This window comes from Lepisma saccharinum, chromosome 8 (assembly GCF_977018435.1).
Source record: "Lepisma saccharinum chromosome 8, izLepSacc3.1, whole genome shotgun sequence".
Lineage (NCBI taxonomy): Eukaryota > Metazoa > Arthropoda > Insecta > Zygentoma > Lepismatidae > Lepisma > Lepisma saccharinum.
Window position 1 is genome coordinate 56,227,501 of NC_139236.1, and position 17,358 is coordinate 56,244,858.

The 17,358-nt window shown below is 37.5% G+C and overlaps 2 protein-coding genes and 1 long non-coding RNA gene across 4 annotated transcripts in view; 1 reads left to right on the forward strand and 2 right to left on the reverse strand.

Moving 5' to 3' along the window:
* Window positions 1–3,085, forward strand: part of htt (huntingtin) — a 146,881-nt gene extending 143,796 nt beyond the window's left edge. The window contains exon 53 of the mRNA XM_083126682.1: window positions 2,061–3,085. Coding sequence (XP_082982808.1) covers window positions 2,061–2,156 — 96 coding nt within the window. The 3' untranslated portion in view covers window positions 2,157–3,085. The remainder of the gene's footprint in view (window positions 1–2,060) is intronic.
* Window positions 2,060–9,861, reverse strand: LOC145991017 (uncharacterized). The gene is made up of 3 exons (XR_014442000.1): window positions 9,734–9,861; window positions 5,798–5,954; window positions 2,060–2,252 (listed from the first exon to the last, which is right to left on the reverse strand). It is a non-coding gene; the product is annotated as an uncharacterized LOC145991017 (long non-coding RNA).
* A 1,839-nt stretch (window positions 9,862–11,700) lies between these two features.
* The window catches only part of Nagk (N-acetylglucosamine kinase), a 73,253-nt gene continuing 67,595 nt past the window's right edge, over window positions 11,701–17,358 (reverse strand). For both annotated transcript variants that reach the window (XM_083126684.1, XM_083126683.1), the window contains 4 exons: window positions 16,585–16,695; window positions 15,157–15,280; window positions 13,881–14,055; window positions 11,701–13,042 (listed from right to left, as the gene is read on the reverse strand). In XM_083126684.1, the coding sequence (XP_082982810.1) occupies window positions 12,740–13,042; window positions 13,881–14,055; window positions 15,157–15,280; window positions 16,585–16,695 (713 nt within the window). In that variant the 3' untranslated portion in view covers window positions 11,701–12,739. The remainder of the gene's footprint in view (window positions 13,043–13,880; window positions 14,056–15,156; window positions 15,281–16,584; window positions 16,696–17,358) is intronic.

Sequence of the window (17,358 nt, forward strand, 5' to 3'; positions counted from 1 at the left end):
ACACAGCAATTGCTTTTAAAAGATTAAGTCCTTCAACCAGCAAGTACAGTAAGATTTTTAATAAATATATTTTATTGTTATTAACCTCTTCCCTGCGGTGACGTTGAAAAATCATCTATATATAAATGCAACAGCAAATTCATGTCATCATAAATAATGCAAAAACTAGCTATAAAAAGTCTTGCTGCAAAATGAAGCTAAGGAAAACAATCTATATATAGACTCTGCTGCCGGAAATAAACATTTCATATTAGTTAAGGTTCCCCTTGCATGCAGCACCATGCCTTGAAGGCACCTTTAGAGGATCTGGGGGGTAGGGCCTTACACCCCCACTACATATTCCCAATCTCGGCCATTTTGGAGGTGATGTGATCAGCACCATGCTCCGGTCACCTTTACCCTCGAGGGTTGCCCCCAAGTACACATTGATTTGAGGCTGAGTAAGCCCCAGAGCCACTTTATGCAGGGACTAGGCTGCTAAAATTCCGACCCCAGAACACCCACCTCATGAATCGAACCTGGGTCTCCCACATGGCAGTCAGACACCCTACCAACTAGACCACTGGGGCGCTAATTCCATATTGGGAAAAAAAAATCAGGAAGTGACAAAGCATCAACAATGGATTTTTTGATGGCCACATAGACTAAAAATAGCATGAAAAAGTGGTGTCTATAAAAATGTCTTGCCGAAATACAAGAACCATTAACTTTGAAATACCATCTATATATAGATGCTCTGCAAGAAAGGCTCAATTTTAGAGAGTATATATAGCTCCACCGCAGTTAATGGGTTAATTTATTAATGAATACAGTCTGTATCAAACTACCATTCTTATGAATCATTAAAACATGCTCTAAAGTTCCAATACGTAATTTATATTCCTTTTTGGAAAACAAGCTAGGTAATGGAAAACATTAACATACAATACATGATACAAGGTTGTGATAGGGTACACAGATTGTAGAAATTTCAGCATATATTTCAGCAAGTCCCTAACAATGGCAATTTACTCACTCACACTCACACTCTATCCTTCTTAAAACTGAAGGTTTATGGCTGCAACAACACAGGCCTTCCATCTGTCCCTATCCTGAGCAAGATCTATCCACTCTTTTCCATCCCTACCAATTTCCTTTAGGTCCATCCCAATGTTGTCTCTCCATCTTGGTCTTGGCCTTCCTACTGGTCTCTTACCATCAGGCTTCCCAACAATTCTCTCTTCTCCCATTCGTGCTACATGACCTGCTCACCTAAGTCTTGATTTAATCATTCTAATAATAACAGGACATGAATACAAATTATGTACTTCTGAATTATGTAACCTTTTCCACTCACCTGTCTCCTCATTCCTTTTTGGTCCAAAGATTTTTCTAAGGATTTTATTTTCAAACACACTTAATTTATGTTCCTCTTTCAATGTAAGGGACCAAGTTTCGCATCCATATAATACTACAGGCAAAATTACTGTTTTGTATATTTTAACTTTTAGTTTCTTAGATATTGGATTGGATTGATTGGATTGATTTGGTGTTTAAGTCCACTTTATGCACAGTAAGGCTAATTGGGACTAGACCTACAGTTTAAAGTGGGATCCGAACCACTATGTGCCTCCACTGGGAATCGAACCCAGGACACCTTGATTACAAGGCGACGACGCTACCACTCCACCATCGGGGAGGCCCAGTTTCTTAGATATTATATGAGAAGATAAAAGGTTATGAAGAGAAAAGTAACATGCATTTCCTGAATTAAGCCTTCTTTTTATTTTCTCTTTAATATTATTTTCATTTGTTGGTATTATTCCTAAGTACTTGAATATGGAAACTGGTTCAAATGAGTTGTTATCAATAATTATATTTTGTTTATTACCTAACACTTGGTTTCGGCCTGTAAGCATATATTTAGTTTTCTCTTTGCTAACTTCCAAACCTATCTCTAGATGCTTTAATGGCAATTTACTCCTGACTACAAATATGACAGTTAAATGACTTGCTTTCTGGACATTTCACTTAATGTAATTATTTCACAATTTACAAAATTGGTATATGTTTTCTTGCAGTTGACAGATGAAGGGCAGAAGCAAACATTCATATCCACATTCCAAGCTGCAGCCCAGCCCCAGTCTCCGTTTGCAGATCTTATTGCTTGCTTGTAGTTGGGAACAGAAATGCTTCATAATAAAATGGAATTAAGAAGCAAAGGAGGGATTGTATCGGAGTCTAGGCTATGCTGCTCCTCTGTACCTGAAAAACTAGATAAATAGAATATGTATGTTTTCTTTTATAATTTATGAAATGCCTCATTAATTATAACTGCAGAACTCTTCTGCTCTAATATATTATTTGTATATATGTATTATATTGTTGTGTATTAAAAGAAGCACTCACATGAATTATTTGGTTGTAGATTTGTGTAATTCTTAAAGAGAAAATGACTGAAATAAATTTTGCATTTTGTGACAGAATGCAAAATCGTTTTCATATCAGAGTGTAATTTGGTAGTTTATGCCACCAGTGGTGGATCCAGAAATTACTGTTGAGAGGGATGAATTTCAGAGTGTGGTACCTCACCAAACTTCCAATTGCACTGTTTTATATGAACAATAGCTACATGGTTATTTTAGCAGGAGACAACTATGGCCTATGCATTAGCTCTTTTAAGGGGTCCCGGGCAGATTAGATGGTTATTATTGTACATTGTTATCCATTGTCATAGCAATATATTGCGGGACCTGGGTCAAATCAGAATGCAAAGCCCCAATCCATTCTTTAAAATTTACATCTGAAAGTGCATAGATACAAAATCTTCAGGCATGCGTCAGCAAAGGTATTATGAAATTTAAATACCATATTTCTTCGAATTCCAGGTGCACCTTTTTCTCGGCTCTTTGATCTTGCAAATTTAAGTGAACCTTAGATTCGATGGCATATTGTTCAGAGTATGTACGCATAAACAGGGGTAGAAAAATACAGGACACCTGAAAATTTTCATCTGCTCCCAGAATTTTCAAATACAGTGGATTTTTTTTTTAAATATTTCTAGTTCGCTTATGGAAATGTCTATTACTTTTTTTAAATAAAAATTACGAGCACAGTATGTGTTTTTTAATGTTAGTGTGTTTTCTGTATTACGTGTAACATTACATCATAATAATAAACATGCCATTATATTTTTTTAGTGTTGCTAGCCAAATTTTAAAATCTGTGGTGATATGGTAGAGTTGGCCATATATTAAAATGAACTGCACAGTTATTCATGTTGTTACCAGTTGAGCCTTCTTGAGGAAGGCCACTCTCGCACAAGAATAATTTACTTTTAATCGAATCCAATTAATAATTAAATTTTTTAAGATCATATTTTAAAGTGTGTAGCTTCATCTTAGTTGGATTCATTGGTTTCTTAGACCATATTTGCAAATAAAAAAAAGCTGGCTCCTGTACTGGTGTAAGCAGAGGTGTACAGCCCCCTGCGAAATTTTGAGAATATCAACATTTTCAAATAAAAGCAGTGAAGAACTTTGGGAAAAACCAGAGTGGTAAATGCAAAGCCTCCTTAAAATAACCCCATTCCCATTTTGAGAGGAAAATTCTCAAAATATGAAATATCGTATTGTGAATTTAAACCTCCCCCCTCCATAGTCCCCCAAAAAGTGCCCCCACAATTCAGCCCCTTCTGGAAAAAAAAATCCTGCGTATGCCAGTGCTCCTGAGGCAAAGGGGCTGGTGCCTGAATTTTAACTCTGTAGGTAAATATACCATGGTATTAGTTTAATATAGAATGAAGTATTTGTAAATTTCAATAATCAAGTTTTCTCTTAGATGTTTTACCGAAGTACAAATATTGGTAGAACAAATCACCCTTAATGAAATTTGGTTTTCTTTAAATTTGTTGTGTTAGAACAATCAACATTTCACAACAAAGTTTGTCTATTTTTAGTAGTGGGCTCTGTGATTTTTTCTTATCCTGGTGTTATTGTAAATTGGTGGTCAGTGAGCCAGCTTTTGCAAAGTTATCAAACGGACATTGAAAATGGACAGACACAAGCATCACTTATGTGATGCAGCCAGAGGCCTGCACAAGACCTGGAGCAGACCCGTTCGCGAGACATCGCTCCTGAAATGCCATGCAACCTGCGTAACATCCTCGCTTGAGCAGCTTGTATGTCCACCTGCCCAGATCGTTCCTGGCAGGCATTGTAGACCCGCCGGGTACCCGCAGTCTTACGATACCTAGTAGGTCTCAGTTCGTTCTTTCCATCAACTGCAGACCCCTCCCTCTGCATGACGTAGTTGCTTCGAGTAGAAACGGCGCCGGACCCACACCGTTCTGCAGTGTTGCCAACTGCACTAGATTTTCACTACTTAAAAAAGGGAACTCGAAGCTTCGTAAGCCACATCACCAATGAAATGAGATTTACGAATGTTGCTACCACCCCCACCCCCCACACACACACACATTGAAATAGGTTTTCTGTGGCACAGGATCCATAAGTATATGTCGTAAATAACCAATATACGTATATATAGTGATATAGGGCAGGACTGAAACATGTCACGTTCGACGCTGAGGTCGCGAGTCCAACAACACACTGTTCTACTGCGAACACCAGGGCCGTAGCCAGCCAGGGGCATTGCAGTTTCCCTCGTTTGGGGGGGGGGGGCAAGTACTTGGATAAACGTAACAACAACAACAATCACAATAATAGTAATAAAGTAGCATGAAAGGCATTATTATCCTCATAAATCACGCAAAAAGGGGGTAGAAGTCGGTTCTCACGCATTTGTGTTGAAACGGAGGATTAGAAATATTTTTTTTCAACACTTCAATTTCACATTAGCTAATAATGGAAAACAAGCACACAAACTATTTTTGAAAGAAAGAAAGTGCATGATAAATGCATTCCGAATGTACATACATATGGCATGTAAAATTTCCATCTACAATATTTTCTTTTCACATGGAGCGACGTATTACATAATTAATTCATCCAACTCGTAACAAACCAACATTAATAGCAAATAATATCACGGGCCGCCATAGCATTCTCTGTTTTAAAACTTTTCTCACTTAGATCGTTCGGCGCTCAGGGCCGACTCCCGCTACCCTTTTGCTACGGCATTGAACTTGATGAGACTTGTACTTTAATGTTTGACCCCCACCCTGACCCCTCCGCTAGACAATTTCCGTCCAAGGTTGTGAGCAATGCACCCTGCCCCCTCTGGTTGCGCCACTGAGTGCCTGGTTAAGGCACCATGCAATGAAAAACAATTAGTTTTCAGTGAGGAGATTTTTGTTTGCTCGATCATTCATTTAGATAAATGAAACTGTAATATTGCGTGCATTTCCTGGCAATAAGATAAAAACTGCTTACGCTGAACTGAAATCACTAAGTGTATAAATTCTCCTTGGAGAAGAAGCTCCTCCTAGGACTTCGTAGGATTTAGTAGCTACGTAAGTAGGCAACACTGGCTGCAGCCGTCCACGTGGTGATGAAACACCTGGAGCGACACGCTGCCGGAGGGCTGTTTCCTTCCAGCAGGTTTTGCAGGCGCCCGGGTCTTGTTGAATGCCCAGGTACCTTGTAAGCGCAGAGCGCCTTGAAGACCAAGAACCCGGGTAAAGACGCAAGTCGACTCGTTGCCGTGGGCAGGCGAGCAGGTAAACCTGTTATCGCGTGCAAGCGGGCAGTGGGTAGGTAAAAGGCAGAATATGCTTGCCTCTAGATGCAGCACTTAAACATAAAGTTGTTTTGTGTCCTGAGGAATTTGGAAACTGTGAATACGTTCGATCATTTACCGTAAGTGAAGTGTCCGTTCGTCGTTGGAGACGTCAATGGCAGCAATCTATCGTCATCAGCCTCTCTCTCATACATGGGAAAGAATGGTACAGTGTCCTGCTGTGGAGGCTGTTAGTCCATTCTTCCTTCCACTCCTGGATAATCTGGGAGTTAATTCTGCAATGGTAGGAGCATATCTGCCAATTAATTTGTAAATTCTCTCTTCTTGGCCTTCCTTGCACCATTATATGATGGTTCTGTGTTTGATTATTTGGTTTTCATTTGTGATGTTATTTTTGTTACATATTTTGTATATTTTAGGTAGTCTTTTCAGATTGGTCCATCGAAAGAAACTATAGCGTTGTGGATTATGAATATGTATGGGTTTATAAGCAACATAGGGAATCTGAATGTGTTTGAACTTATTCCTACAAATTTATTTATTACAGGCTCAGCTTTTGAAGTTACATAATCCATGTCATTGTTGCATTTCTCATAATTTCACACCGTGGTATTTAGCTTCCTTTACTCTTCTAAGATTTTTCTATTGAGTTTTATCTGTGGGTGTTTATTAGCATTCAACGTACCCTTTTGGATTATAAAGTTGGTCTTCTGGGTGGCATTCATCAACTTTGTCGTATCACACAAGTCCTTGAGAGAGTTTATCGCAATACTGGTCTATCTTTCCAACTCTGTTCTTGAATTACCTTCCATAACGATTATTAAATGATCTGCAAAGTCTCTTGTGCTTCTGATCCCTGAAATATTTCCTAATTTTTTGAGAGATGGCTCCAAGTTTAGATTCCACAATCATTGTTGATTTTGAGGCCGTGAAGTTAGACATCTGATATGATTTGTGGGCAATCTATGTGTCTCAAAGTCCTGAAAAGATGGGGCCAACTAGTGTTGGTACAGGTAGATGTTAGTTCAAAGCCTCACAACACCGTCAACGTCTCTACCGTTTGTGAGGACTTTTTTTTTTTTCAGTTGAAAGAGGGACGCAATGCCATTTGTACCTTACAGCCTTGCGCCGGAGAACCAACTGCAATCAACTTGATATATCGCTTGAAATACAACCATTATAAATGCCGATTGCATCTGTGTATAACAAGATCTCGCTTTCATGTCCACAGCAATCTCTTATAATACACCATTCTTCCTTTTGAGTCTGCAAATACTGACATGTTTGAATCTAAGGTAATAAAAATTGCACAAAGCTCTTGAAATACCTATCACTCAACCTGAGCTACAAGCTTAAGAAATTACTTCGCAGACCCAAAAGGAAGAACAGTTAGTGGTTATATACCTACTATCTGCATACTTACATACACACTGGCTATCAAGACTTACTTTATTACACACCTACATTTGCTTGGTGACATGGGAAAATCTTAGGGATTACTGTTATCACTGTAATTTTACTGTGGCAAGCTGGCCAAGGTCACCCCAGCATAACAACAGTGGATGCTGACCAAACATAGGACCTTCCCGACCCAACAATATTCCAGAGCAGACGAACTCGTACTAGCTCGGAAAACCTATCACACCAAGTATAGGGCCACCAACGCAGAGGCAGGCCCATTGTCCTAGGTGGAACTTCCATGAGGTCTCCTACCAGACGGTAGGGAAAAACCTTATCGGAGAGATCCTACACTTTTTCTTGCCATCCGAATAACAACAATCAATGAGATATAGGATGGAAATGTAACGTGTAAGAACGAGTCTTTTACTTAAAAAAAAAGAACTGCCTTGGTTAGCAAGTATAGTGTGTTTAATATGGAAAGAAGGCATAATCGTGTTACAGCAAGAATACAAGTTACTTCAGGAAGATATCTTGAATTTGATTAGGTAAATTTTGAGTTTGAAATCATCATACAATTAACAATTTTTCGTAGATTAGTATATTGAGTATCATTTGTGACTTGCGTTTGTAGATATATTTCCAGTCTGAGTATGTGAAATGGCAAATTTAAACTCCGCACCTTAAATTGAATATTTTAAATAGTATATATATATGAGGGTTGGGGAATAAGTCATGGCAACCCAGTAATATTTTAATTATATGCAAAAGTGGATGGAAAATGGAGACTGCGGAGGAAGCCTGACACGAGTACTTTACCTGCTGGTCAATAGATGGCTCTGTGTGTTGTACTGGATGATCACCCGCTTAAGGCATGGTGAAGAGGATGGTGCTGCCGATGGTATTCACCTCTTCCACATCGATGGCAGCGTGCTGTGGACAATGCGGGAGATTATTTTGAATGTCGCAGGGTCAGACAGGTTTTTGTAACTTATACATGTTTATGTCACAGGGTTGCTTGGGTTTTCTTTCATGATTCCTACCAACAAACTATCCATAATGGATACTCTTTCAGTTGTATATAACAAATTTTAATCCTTCGATTGTCGAATTATTACTGGGTTGCCATGACTTACTCCCCAACCCTCGTATATACCATTTTAATTTAATTACCTAGGTAGAATTTGCGGATAAATTGGAATCACACAAACCCTTTGTTGTTAATATATACTACCTCCATTCCATAATATGGTATAGAAACAGGATGAATGCGCTGATTTTTTGCGAATGTGCATCCGAGTAGTGGTCGGATATGATTGTGTGTGCAGTAGTGAAGCGATCCATCATCCAATTAGACGTTCACTGTGCAGAGCGTACTACAAGCTGGGCAAGAAACAGATACGGAGCTGAGTATAGACGTCAGTCAAGTGGGCACCCGTGGTAGTGTTCCAGGATGAGGAAACACACCAGTAACTGAGGCAAATGTGAGTAGAAACACCAAAGCAAAACAATTAACAGCCAAATGTTGTAGTGCCATTCTACAATTCACACTCCAATTCAAGGAAAATGGTACCTTAAAGAAGGGTGCCATTAAGACAGCTGCAATGAAATTCAAGGTAACACCTTTAACTATTTAACGCATTTGATCGTGCTAAGGCACAGTATGACCAAGGGATATTAAATGCTGATGTTAGGAGCATGAAGAAGGCGAAGTGCGGGCACAAGTGCAAGGACTATTCTGTTGAATTGAACAGAATCAAAGACACTCCTCTGCATAAACATGGAACAATTAGATCTTTGGCTTCTGCTACTGGAATCCTGCGAACAACTCTATTTAGGTATTTGAAAGAAGGCATCTGCTTACCACATGTTGTCACATAACTTTACCATGTATTGTTCGCAAATGTGTGTGTATTTACAAAATCATGTGGAATAAAATGCATTATTATGAGTATGAAATTGTAAACCACAGTGTAGCCTATACCTAACATACAGCCTAACCCTCTAATGCTTTACAATGTAACATATCTATACCATATTGTGGAACATAAAAGGCCTGTTTCTATACCATATTATGGAACGGAGGGAGTATTTATGAGTGTTGTGGGGGGGGGGGGTGAGTGGCGGTAAGGTTGAAATAGAGAAAGAATCTGCTTGGAGCCTTGAATTTTTGGAAAATTTGCCTTGAAAACTGGGAATTATGCTTGAATTTTATCATGGTTGTAGAGTGGCCACCCTGAAGCTGTGTACAGCAGCGATGATGGGATTCAGTGAGTTCACTAGTAAGACCTGTTGGCCACAGGGTTTATCTATTTTACAGACAAACACCTTTGAACATGTATAGAAATGCCAGCCTGGGAATGGGTGTTCTTTGTGACTGTCCCATCATCTTCATCTTCACGAGTAGCCAAAAGTGGCAGAAAAGGGAAGTAAAATAAGCCAAATCAATGTAGCATTAATAACATAAACACGCTGGTTCGGTGACTGAGTGTTTTAAGTGGCCGACTTTCGATCTTGGCACAGGAGTTCCCATGTTCTAATCTCAATCTGGGCATGGGAGTCCTTGTAAGTGTCCTTTCTTTAATTTAATCACATCATTGCTATTACCCAGTAATTACAGAAAAGTGACTGAAAATAATATAATTTAAAAACTTACATACTATCCTACAACTGCCAGCATCTCTCCACCGAAATCCGGTATTGAAACTTTAGTACAATATGATTCTTATGCGTGTCTGGTCGTCAATTTTTGGATGTAGTTCCATAGCTACTGTAACAAGCTTCAACAATGAACAATAACTGATGCATGTTAAACATTGTTGTGATACTTTTTTGTTAGGTCACGTTCACTTACAAAATAATCTAGAATGTAAAAAGTTTCAAACTTGGAGGAAGTAAATATTGAAACTGAAAGTGAAGTTAGTAAATCTCTGCACTTAGCTATTTGTACTACTTCTTTTAATATAGCCATTTTTGTACATCGTTGCTCTTTACCTGTATCAGTTCATTTTGAATTTCGGAACATTGACAATTATTGTACGTCTGAAATGTTCTTGTGGTAATTGCTCATATTTCAAAAGTAAATTCACCAAATATGTCAAGTTTCCTTAATTTTCTGCTGTGTATAATGTTTCTCGATGTTCTCGAACTGTTAAATTATGAGAAGTCAAACATTGTGTTTATGCTTATCAATGTTTGTAAGAGAACGTTTCATTGTTGTTATTTGGCTTCCTGAATATTTTAAAATCAGACGGCTACCACCCGGTTTATTTAAAATACTAACTAGTTGACATTTATTCAAATTGTAACGTTTCACTAGAATTTATAACCAGTTTAAAAATAATGTAGTTTTGTTGCCCACATCTATTTTTCTCACCTCTATTACATTTCTTAAAAAATTATAAGCCCATGAGATGCAAGGCCCTGGGCTTTTGCCCATCCGTTGCTATGCCTCTGTTATCATAATTCCTCCCATTGTCACGGTAAACTGAAGGTCAGATATGAGGAGTAAAAATAATAAAGAAATACAAATGCATTCTCTGCAGTGGTCCAATTTCTTTTTAAGGTGCATTGTAGACTTGTTCTGATCAGAGGCGTCTCCTGAACGCATGTGGTGCAAGGTAAATTGTGGGAAAAAGGACAGCTTGCTCTGCGATGACATTAATGAGCATTTCTACATTCTGATTTCTTCATATAGGAGAAGTATTTATTTTAGACGAGCGTGCTCAACTACACTTAATTACATTTCTTTGTTCTAAAGTGAAACAAAGTAATAATTATTTTCCCACAATTGACGCATGTGTCACTTCAGATCCAAGAAATGTAATATAAGCGTAGTTGAGTGCTCTCGTCTAAAATAAATACTTCTCCCATATGAAGAAATTAGAATGTAGAAATGCTCATTGATGTCGTCGCAGAGCAAGCTGTCCTTTTCCCACAATAGCTGCATGTGCAGCATGCATGCGTTCAGGAGACGCCGGTCCAGTTCTGATTAGCCTATCATGAGCATACAGTGGACTTCTCAAGCCTGTTAAACATGGTGATAAAAATACAGAACGAATGAGTCTTCAATATTATTAGACATCATAATATATCCAAAACATGGAAGTAGATCCTCGTAGATCCACACCTGTCTCTCTCAGTCCCTGTGGAACGAGAGCTCTAAGTGGGATTGAATGCTGATAAATGGGAAAGTACTGTTCATAAATAAGTATTTGGACACCCTGATGTAGATTTGTTATGGGAGTTGTATCATCTATTTTGAGACAGAGTTGCACGTGGTTTATGGACATGCCTTTTTATTATGATTTGAAATCTGACCTACAAGTTATTCCATGCGATATCAACACAGCCCAGAACCTGATCATCTCCAATTTTCATGAAATTTGGGGAGTTGATACTATCCATGGAAGGTAGTAACTGAAAATTTTGAGTCCCGTGCATCTTGTAATTATAAAATTATTCAAGGTCAAAGTTTGCAGAAAGCCCTTTCTGAGCCCACTTATACTAAATGTGCTGTAACTCCGCCCCTATTTGGACTCAATAATAAGCCATACATAGATAGGACAATTCAACAAATACAGACGAATAGAATGCTTTACAGGATATCAAAGTATGCAAGAATATCAATAAATGTTGCAGTGTTTATTTGAAAATGGTTCAGTATGACTGTACATATGTACATACATTTTTTTACATAAAACTTATTACATAATCTAATAACCTACATTATAGTGAACTATAACTGTGCAAGCACTGAAGTTTCTTTGAATGAGATTAAAAAGTTAACATACATAATATGCATATTGAAGAAATGCATGTTTCAGTGGTATGTGGATTGAACAAATACAAGTATATGAACATATGTCATATAACACATTTCATGTAACTAGTAACATAAATGGAATGAGTTTTCTTTATATATTATTACTGCCTCTATTAGCTCTATCAATTATCAAATTAATAGATATCATAAAAAAGGAAAGTGTTTCAAAGAACAATAAGTAATTTTTATGGATCAGAAGTTCGTTTCTTCTAAAAACTTGGTATAAATATCAATCAAAAGCCATTCATGTTAAATTGTCAACAAAATCTGTGTACAATTATCAGATAAACTTGGAATTTCCAGTGTCTCTAAACATAATGTTAAAGCAGTGAAAATTGGAATTTACACAGCTGTTGAAATTTCTGAGATCCAATAAATGTCATACACAGGAATTACCAAGCTCTGTTTAAAGATTATATATACACACATAATGACATAATTTCCTTGAAAATAACTTTATACAGATTTAACCTCTACTCAAGAGTTTAAAACATATGAGCTCCATAGCTACAAAGCGAACAGAGGAAGTTATGGAACAGTACAATATTCCTTTCCAACAAAATATCTTTGAACACCATGCTTTACTTACCTTAAAATACAGAAATTGGGATTTTTGAATGTTGAAATGTGCATGTGTAATTCTGTGCTTGGAACTAACCTACTAACCAATATTCAATGCAGTGTAAAAAGCGAAAAAGTATACAAATAAAAAAATTGTCATCCATGCATTTTACATATCTACAAACAGTAACATTTGACAGGAAGAAACTTGTTACAAAATAAATGAGTAGAAAGACAATTTTATAGCATCCTTCACTAGTATGGGAGATATAGTCTTTACAGGTTAATGTAACCGTTCTGAAGTGGCCTGAAGTGATAGAACACCTTGTAATTCTTTGTGTAGTCTCTAGGGAAGTCAAAGCCAATATTCTTAGCACCGAGATACGTAGCTCCAGTGGCCATTGACGTGGTCAAGCGGAGAAGCAAAAGTTCTGGGAGGGCCTCGTCATCTGATCTGCCGGAGGCCTTCGATTGGTATTGCTGCATTTCTTTTAAGAAACCTGGTTTCAGGAAGTCCCAACTTCCCCACACTGAGCCAACACACACTATTGGCAAGCCTCCAGGCGTGTTCCAGAGGTCCTAGAATAATAAGATTTGCATTAGCCCACGTTCTACTCATGCAAGGATTCTTGAATTCCCTAGTATGTGTTTTTATATTAAAAGGCATATTTCTCAGATGGGTGTGTATAAAAAAAAAAAAAAAATGAAGGATACACTGGACCTTTGATTGACACCAGCCGAGCAGTTTTCGAAAATGTATCTCCTTTCAAAAAAAACACTAGGATATTCCAAATCTGAAAATTTACATATGCTTAGTATTCTTTCTAGAATATTCATGTGCATTTTTGCGTGGCTTACTTTTGCTGTTGTCTACATATCTATGATGGAAAATAGGGTTATGCAGCCAGACAACATCGAACTCAAACCACACAAAAATTTGCATGCTCTAGAAGAAATTCTAAGACTATGTTAATTTTTAAGAATTTGAAATATCATAGCAGTTTTTGGAAAGGAGAGGAATTTTAGCCAAAAGTCCAACAGGACCTTTAAGTAATATTATCATTTTAGAGAATGTTACAACTTTTATTCATACTGAGATGTGTGGCAAAACAAGAACTTATTCACACAAACAGGTCTAAACCAAATATCACATTGTACCAACTATGGCCGAGATCTAGAATATGTGGAGCTCTATACCTCCACATCACCTCATATGCCTTCATGGCATGTGCACATGCACAGGGGTATCTTTACATTTTACCTTATCTTACCAGGCTAATATGATTGAAACTGAAAGAACGATTCTGTTCTATATGGCAAATTAAGTCTTTACACTTTGCAAATTTAATATCAGCATCAAAATGTCAGTTACTTTTCCTGAACCTGTTCAAGACTTAAACGTTAGTAACAGCCTTACCGAATGTACACTTGGCACCAAAGCCAGGATGCTTTTTGCCAGGCAACTTCCAGCCTCTTTGAACAACCAGAGGCACATTGCATCTCCCTTCTCAGCTCCTACCGCTATCTTTTCACATAGTTTTGCAAAGTTTGATTTGTCAAATCTGGCATAGCAATGTTCTAGTAGACCAAACCTGAAAAATTGAAGGTACATTATCCATTCACTGTAAAAACACATCACTTTGACAGCTTACATGCAAATACAAACCTATTTTTCCTGGACCTCAATGAACAAATTCGGGTTGGATCAGTCTAACTCTGTTAACCCTGACATTTATTTCTGATGTACCTTACCAAGGTTCAGCCATACCTTTTAGGGTCACATGTCATTTGAGTGATGGACATCATCTGGTCACGAATAGTCCCACAAATAAATGCATTACTAGTCAGCTGTGTGTCTGGGTCTTGTTGCCAGAAATTGACAACAAAAAAATTTGTGGATGATTCCTGGAAATGGCCTCAAGTCAAGGGTTAGCGATCTTGGCAGCGGAGAACAGATTGATGTTGATACTGCGTTTCTGTTTCATGGTGCTTCTATTGGAATTGAAATATTATATTCGCTTAAATGCGTGGATTTCCTGGTTTTATGTTTCATTGCAATAGTGATAAGAGCATTTGAAATTATTAATCTAATGGTCAGGTATTGATCTTAATGTAAAATCTGTACCTCCACAACCCAAAATCTGGGTACTCGGTTCTGGGAACCAGTTCTAGGTACCTGGTTCTCACCAAATAACAGAGATCTGAAAATTGCTGGCCATCCTTATAGATCCACTAAGCTTTCTGAAACCTTGGAAAATATGCAAACTACAGGCTTCCCCGTAACTAACTAGCGACACTGCTTCGACGCCAGGATTTCAGATGAGTTGATGGATCTATAAAGTGAACCACTTGTAAGTACAAACTCTTTACATTTTATAACTGTCCTGATTAGCCTAGTTGAGCTTAAAGTGAACTTAGAATAATTTTGTGGGTACTTAAACCAATTGTGAATATCTAGACAAAGCAAACCACACAAAGATTCATGTGAATGCTCTAGACCAATTCTAAGCAGTTTTTCAGATTTTGGAATATCATAGCGGATTTTCAACACGGCTACCCTGGTGTTGGCGAAAGGTTCAGCCAAACCTTAATGGTATTAAATTCACTTGACCCACCTATGTGAACACAACCACAATGGCATTGCACCTTATGGTGAACAGAGAGAAACCCCACTTAAGAGAACAAGTACTCACCTATCTTTAACATTGAAATGTTCTTGGATTGCATGCCATAGATAGTCTGTGCAATAAGGTGCAGGCTCATAGTTGTCTTGCTCATCAAAGTAGATCTTGATTGCTCTGTGAGATATCCACCAGGCTGGAATAACCAAAGGAAATAAGGATAAATAAACCTGTAACAATAGCCGTACAGAACAAACTGACCACCTGAAGAGAATATGCACACCAAGAGCAAATTGTCAATATCCTCTAACGGCACAAGTTCCTTTTGTTTTGTTGCGATTTCATCATGTTACGAATGCAATTTTTACATGGTTCGATTTCGATTTACGTCTGTTAACAAATACGGCAAAATTTTAGCAAATACTTAAGATTTTGTAAAATCAAGTCCCTAAATGCATTCTACTAAGGTTCCAATTTACTTCTAAATTCATTCCCATGAGTCTGTGATACTTACTGTTGCCTGTCAGCAGAGAATACCTTGTCCATGAGAAGCGTACATGCTTGTGTAAGGAAATTTTTAAATTGATCTTTTTTCCAACATAAATAACTTTTTTCTTTCGAACCTAACAGTGCTCATTACTTTAAGGAAGGTAAATATTTCGTGTGATAATGATTTCCAAAATTCTACAATAATTAGTCTCTCTGCTAGGAGAATATAAAAACAATCGGAATCATTACCCAGCTAACTTAAAGGGTAAATGTAGCAAACACCTTTCTACTAAGATAGAAGTGACTACTATAAAAAGAAGCTGTCTTAAAATTTCAGGCTGGTCAATGTGCTTATTTTTCATTACAGCTACTCCAATGTTACCATTTGCTTTTCTTAGTTCCCACAGTGCACTTCTGAGGATTGTGTGTATAACTTGCGTTCCCCAATTTTCCAATAAAAAATACTGGTGACCAGTGGCAAAGGACAAATATCCAGTGAATGTTACTGTTGCATAAAGTAACATTTTTTCATGGTTTCTGAATTTCAATTTAAAAAAAAAAAAAAAAAAAATCTGCTTAACAATATTAACCAACATACGGCATTCCAGCATTACGTGTGTTACATTTTACACATAAAATGTAATGTTCTAGGTGTGCGATTGTGGATTCAAATATTTGTAATGAACTGATTTCATAGAAGCACTTTGGGGTGTTGCTAATGCATTTTTAAAAAAATTGAGTATGACGATGTAGCCTGAGTGCATGAAAAGCATCAACAAAAATGTATTATGTGTGTGCATCTGTAAAAATGTAGCAAAATTTGTCTGTGAAGGATATAGGCTACATATAATAATAAGTTTTGTTGGTGAAATGCGTTCGGAAACATTTAAACCTTAATGAATTAAAAACACTAATAATTAGTTAATTTTTTTACATGTAGGACCACTATTTGTGGTGCTTGTCTATGCACAATCATGAATTTGGATCCCAAATCACAGGATGAACACTTACCACTTCCTTCATCACCCAACATGTAGCTCCAGCCTCCACATCTAGCTGTGGATCCATCAGGGTTGAGGAGTAGAGTATTTGATCCCGTCCCAGCAATAATCACAATCCCTCCTACAAAAACAAAAGTGAAAAGTTACACTATTATATATATATATATATATATATATATATATATATATATATATATATATATATATATATATATGTGTGTGTGTGTGTGTGTGTGTGTGTGTGTGTGTCAGAGAGTAAAGTGTAACCTATGCAAAGAGGCATAATAAGGGAGGTTATCTAAGTGTCCCCCTCCGATTTCCATGAAACTTGGCAGGTGTATAGAGGGGCCCAAAGGAAGAAATACCTGTCTTTTTTTGTTTTGGCTAAAAAACGGTTTTGACATTTGAGGGGGGTTTTGCCAACTAAGAACTGTTTTTTAGCCGAAACAAAAAAACATGTATTTCCCTTTGGGCCCCTCTATGCACCTGCAAAGTTTCATGGATATCTGAAGGGGGACACAGGGGTCAGATCCCCACTTCAATTTGTCCTCATCTTGACATTAGAGGGGAGGTTTTTGCCCCCTAAAACAGTTTTTTAGCCTAAACAAAAAACACATATTTCTTCCTTTGGGTCCCTCTATACACCTTCCAAGTTTCATGGAAATCGAGGTGGAAACTCTTAGATAACCTCCCTTGTAAGTGATAAACCTATGAGGTGTGAATGTTAACCAAAATTCAATTTACTACACCAATTAATGAAACAAGTCTTAACAGAAAATCCTAT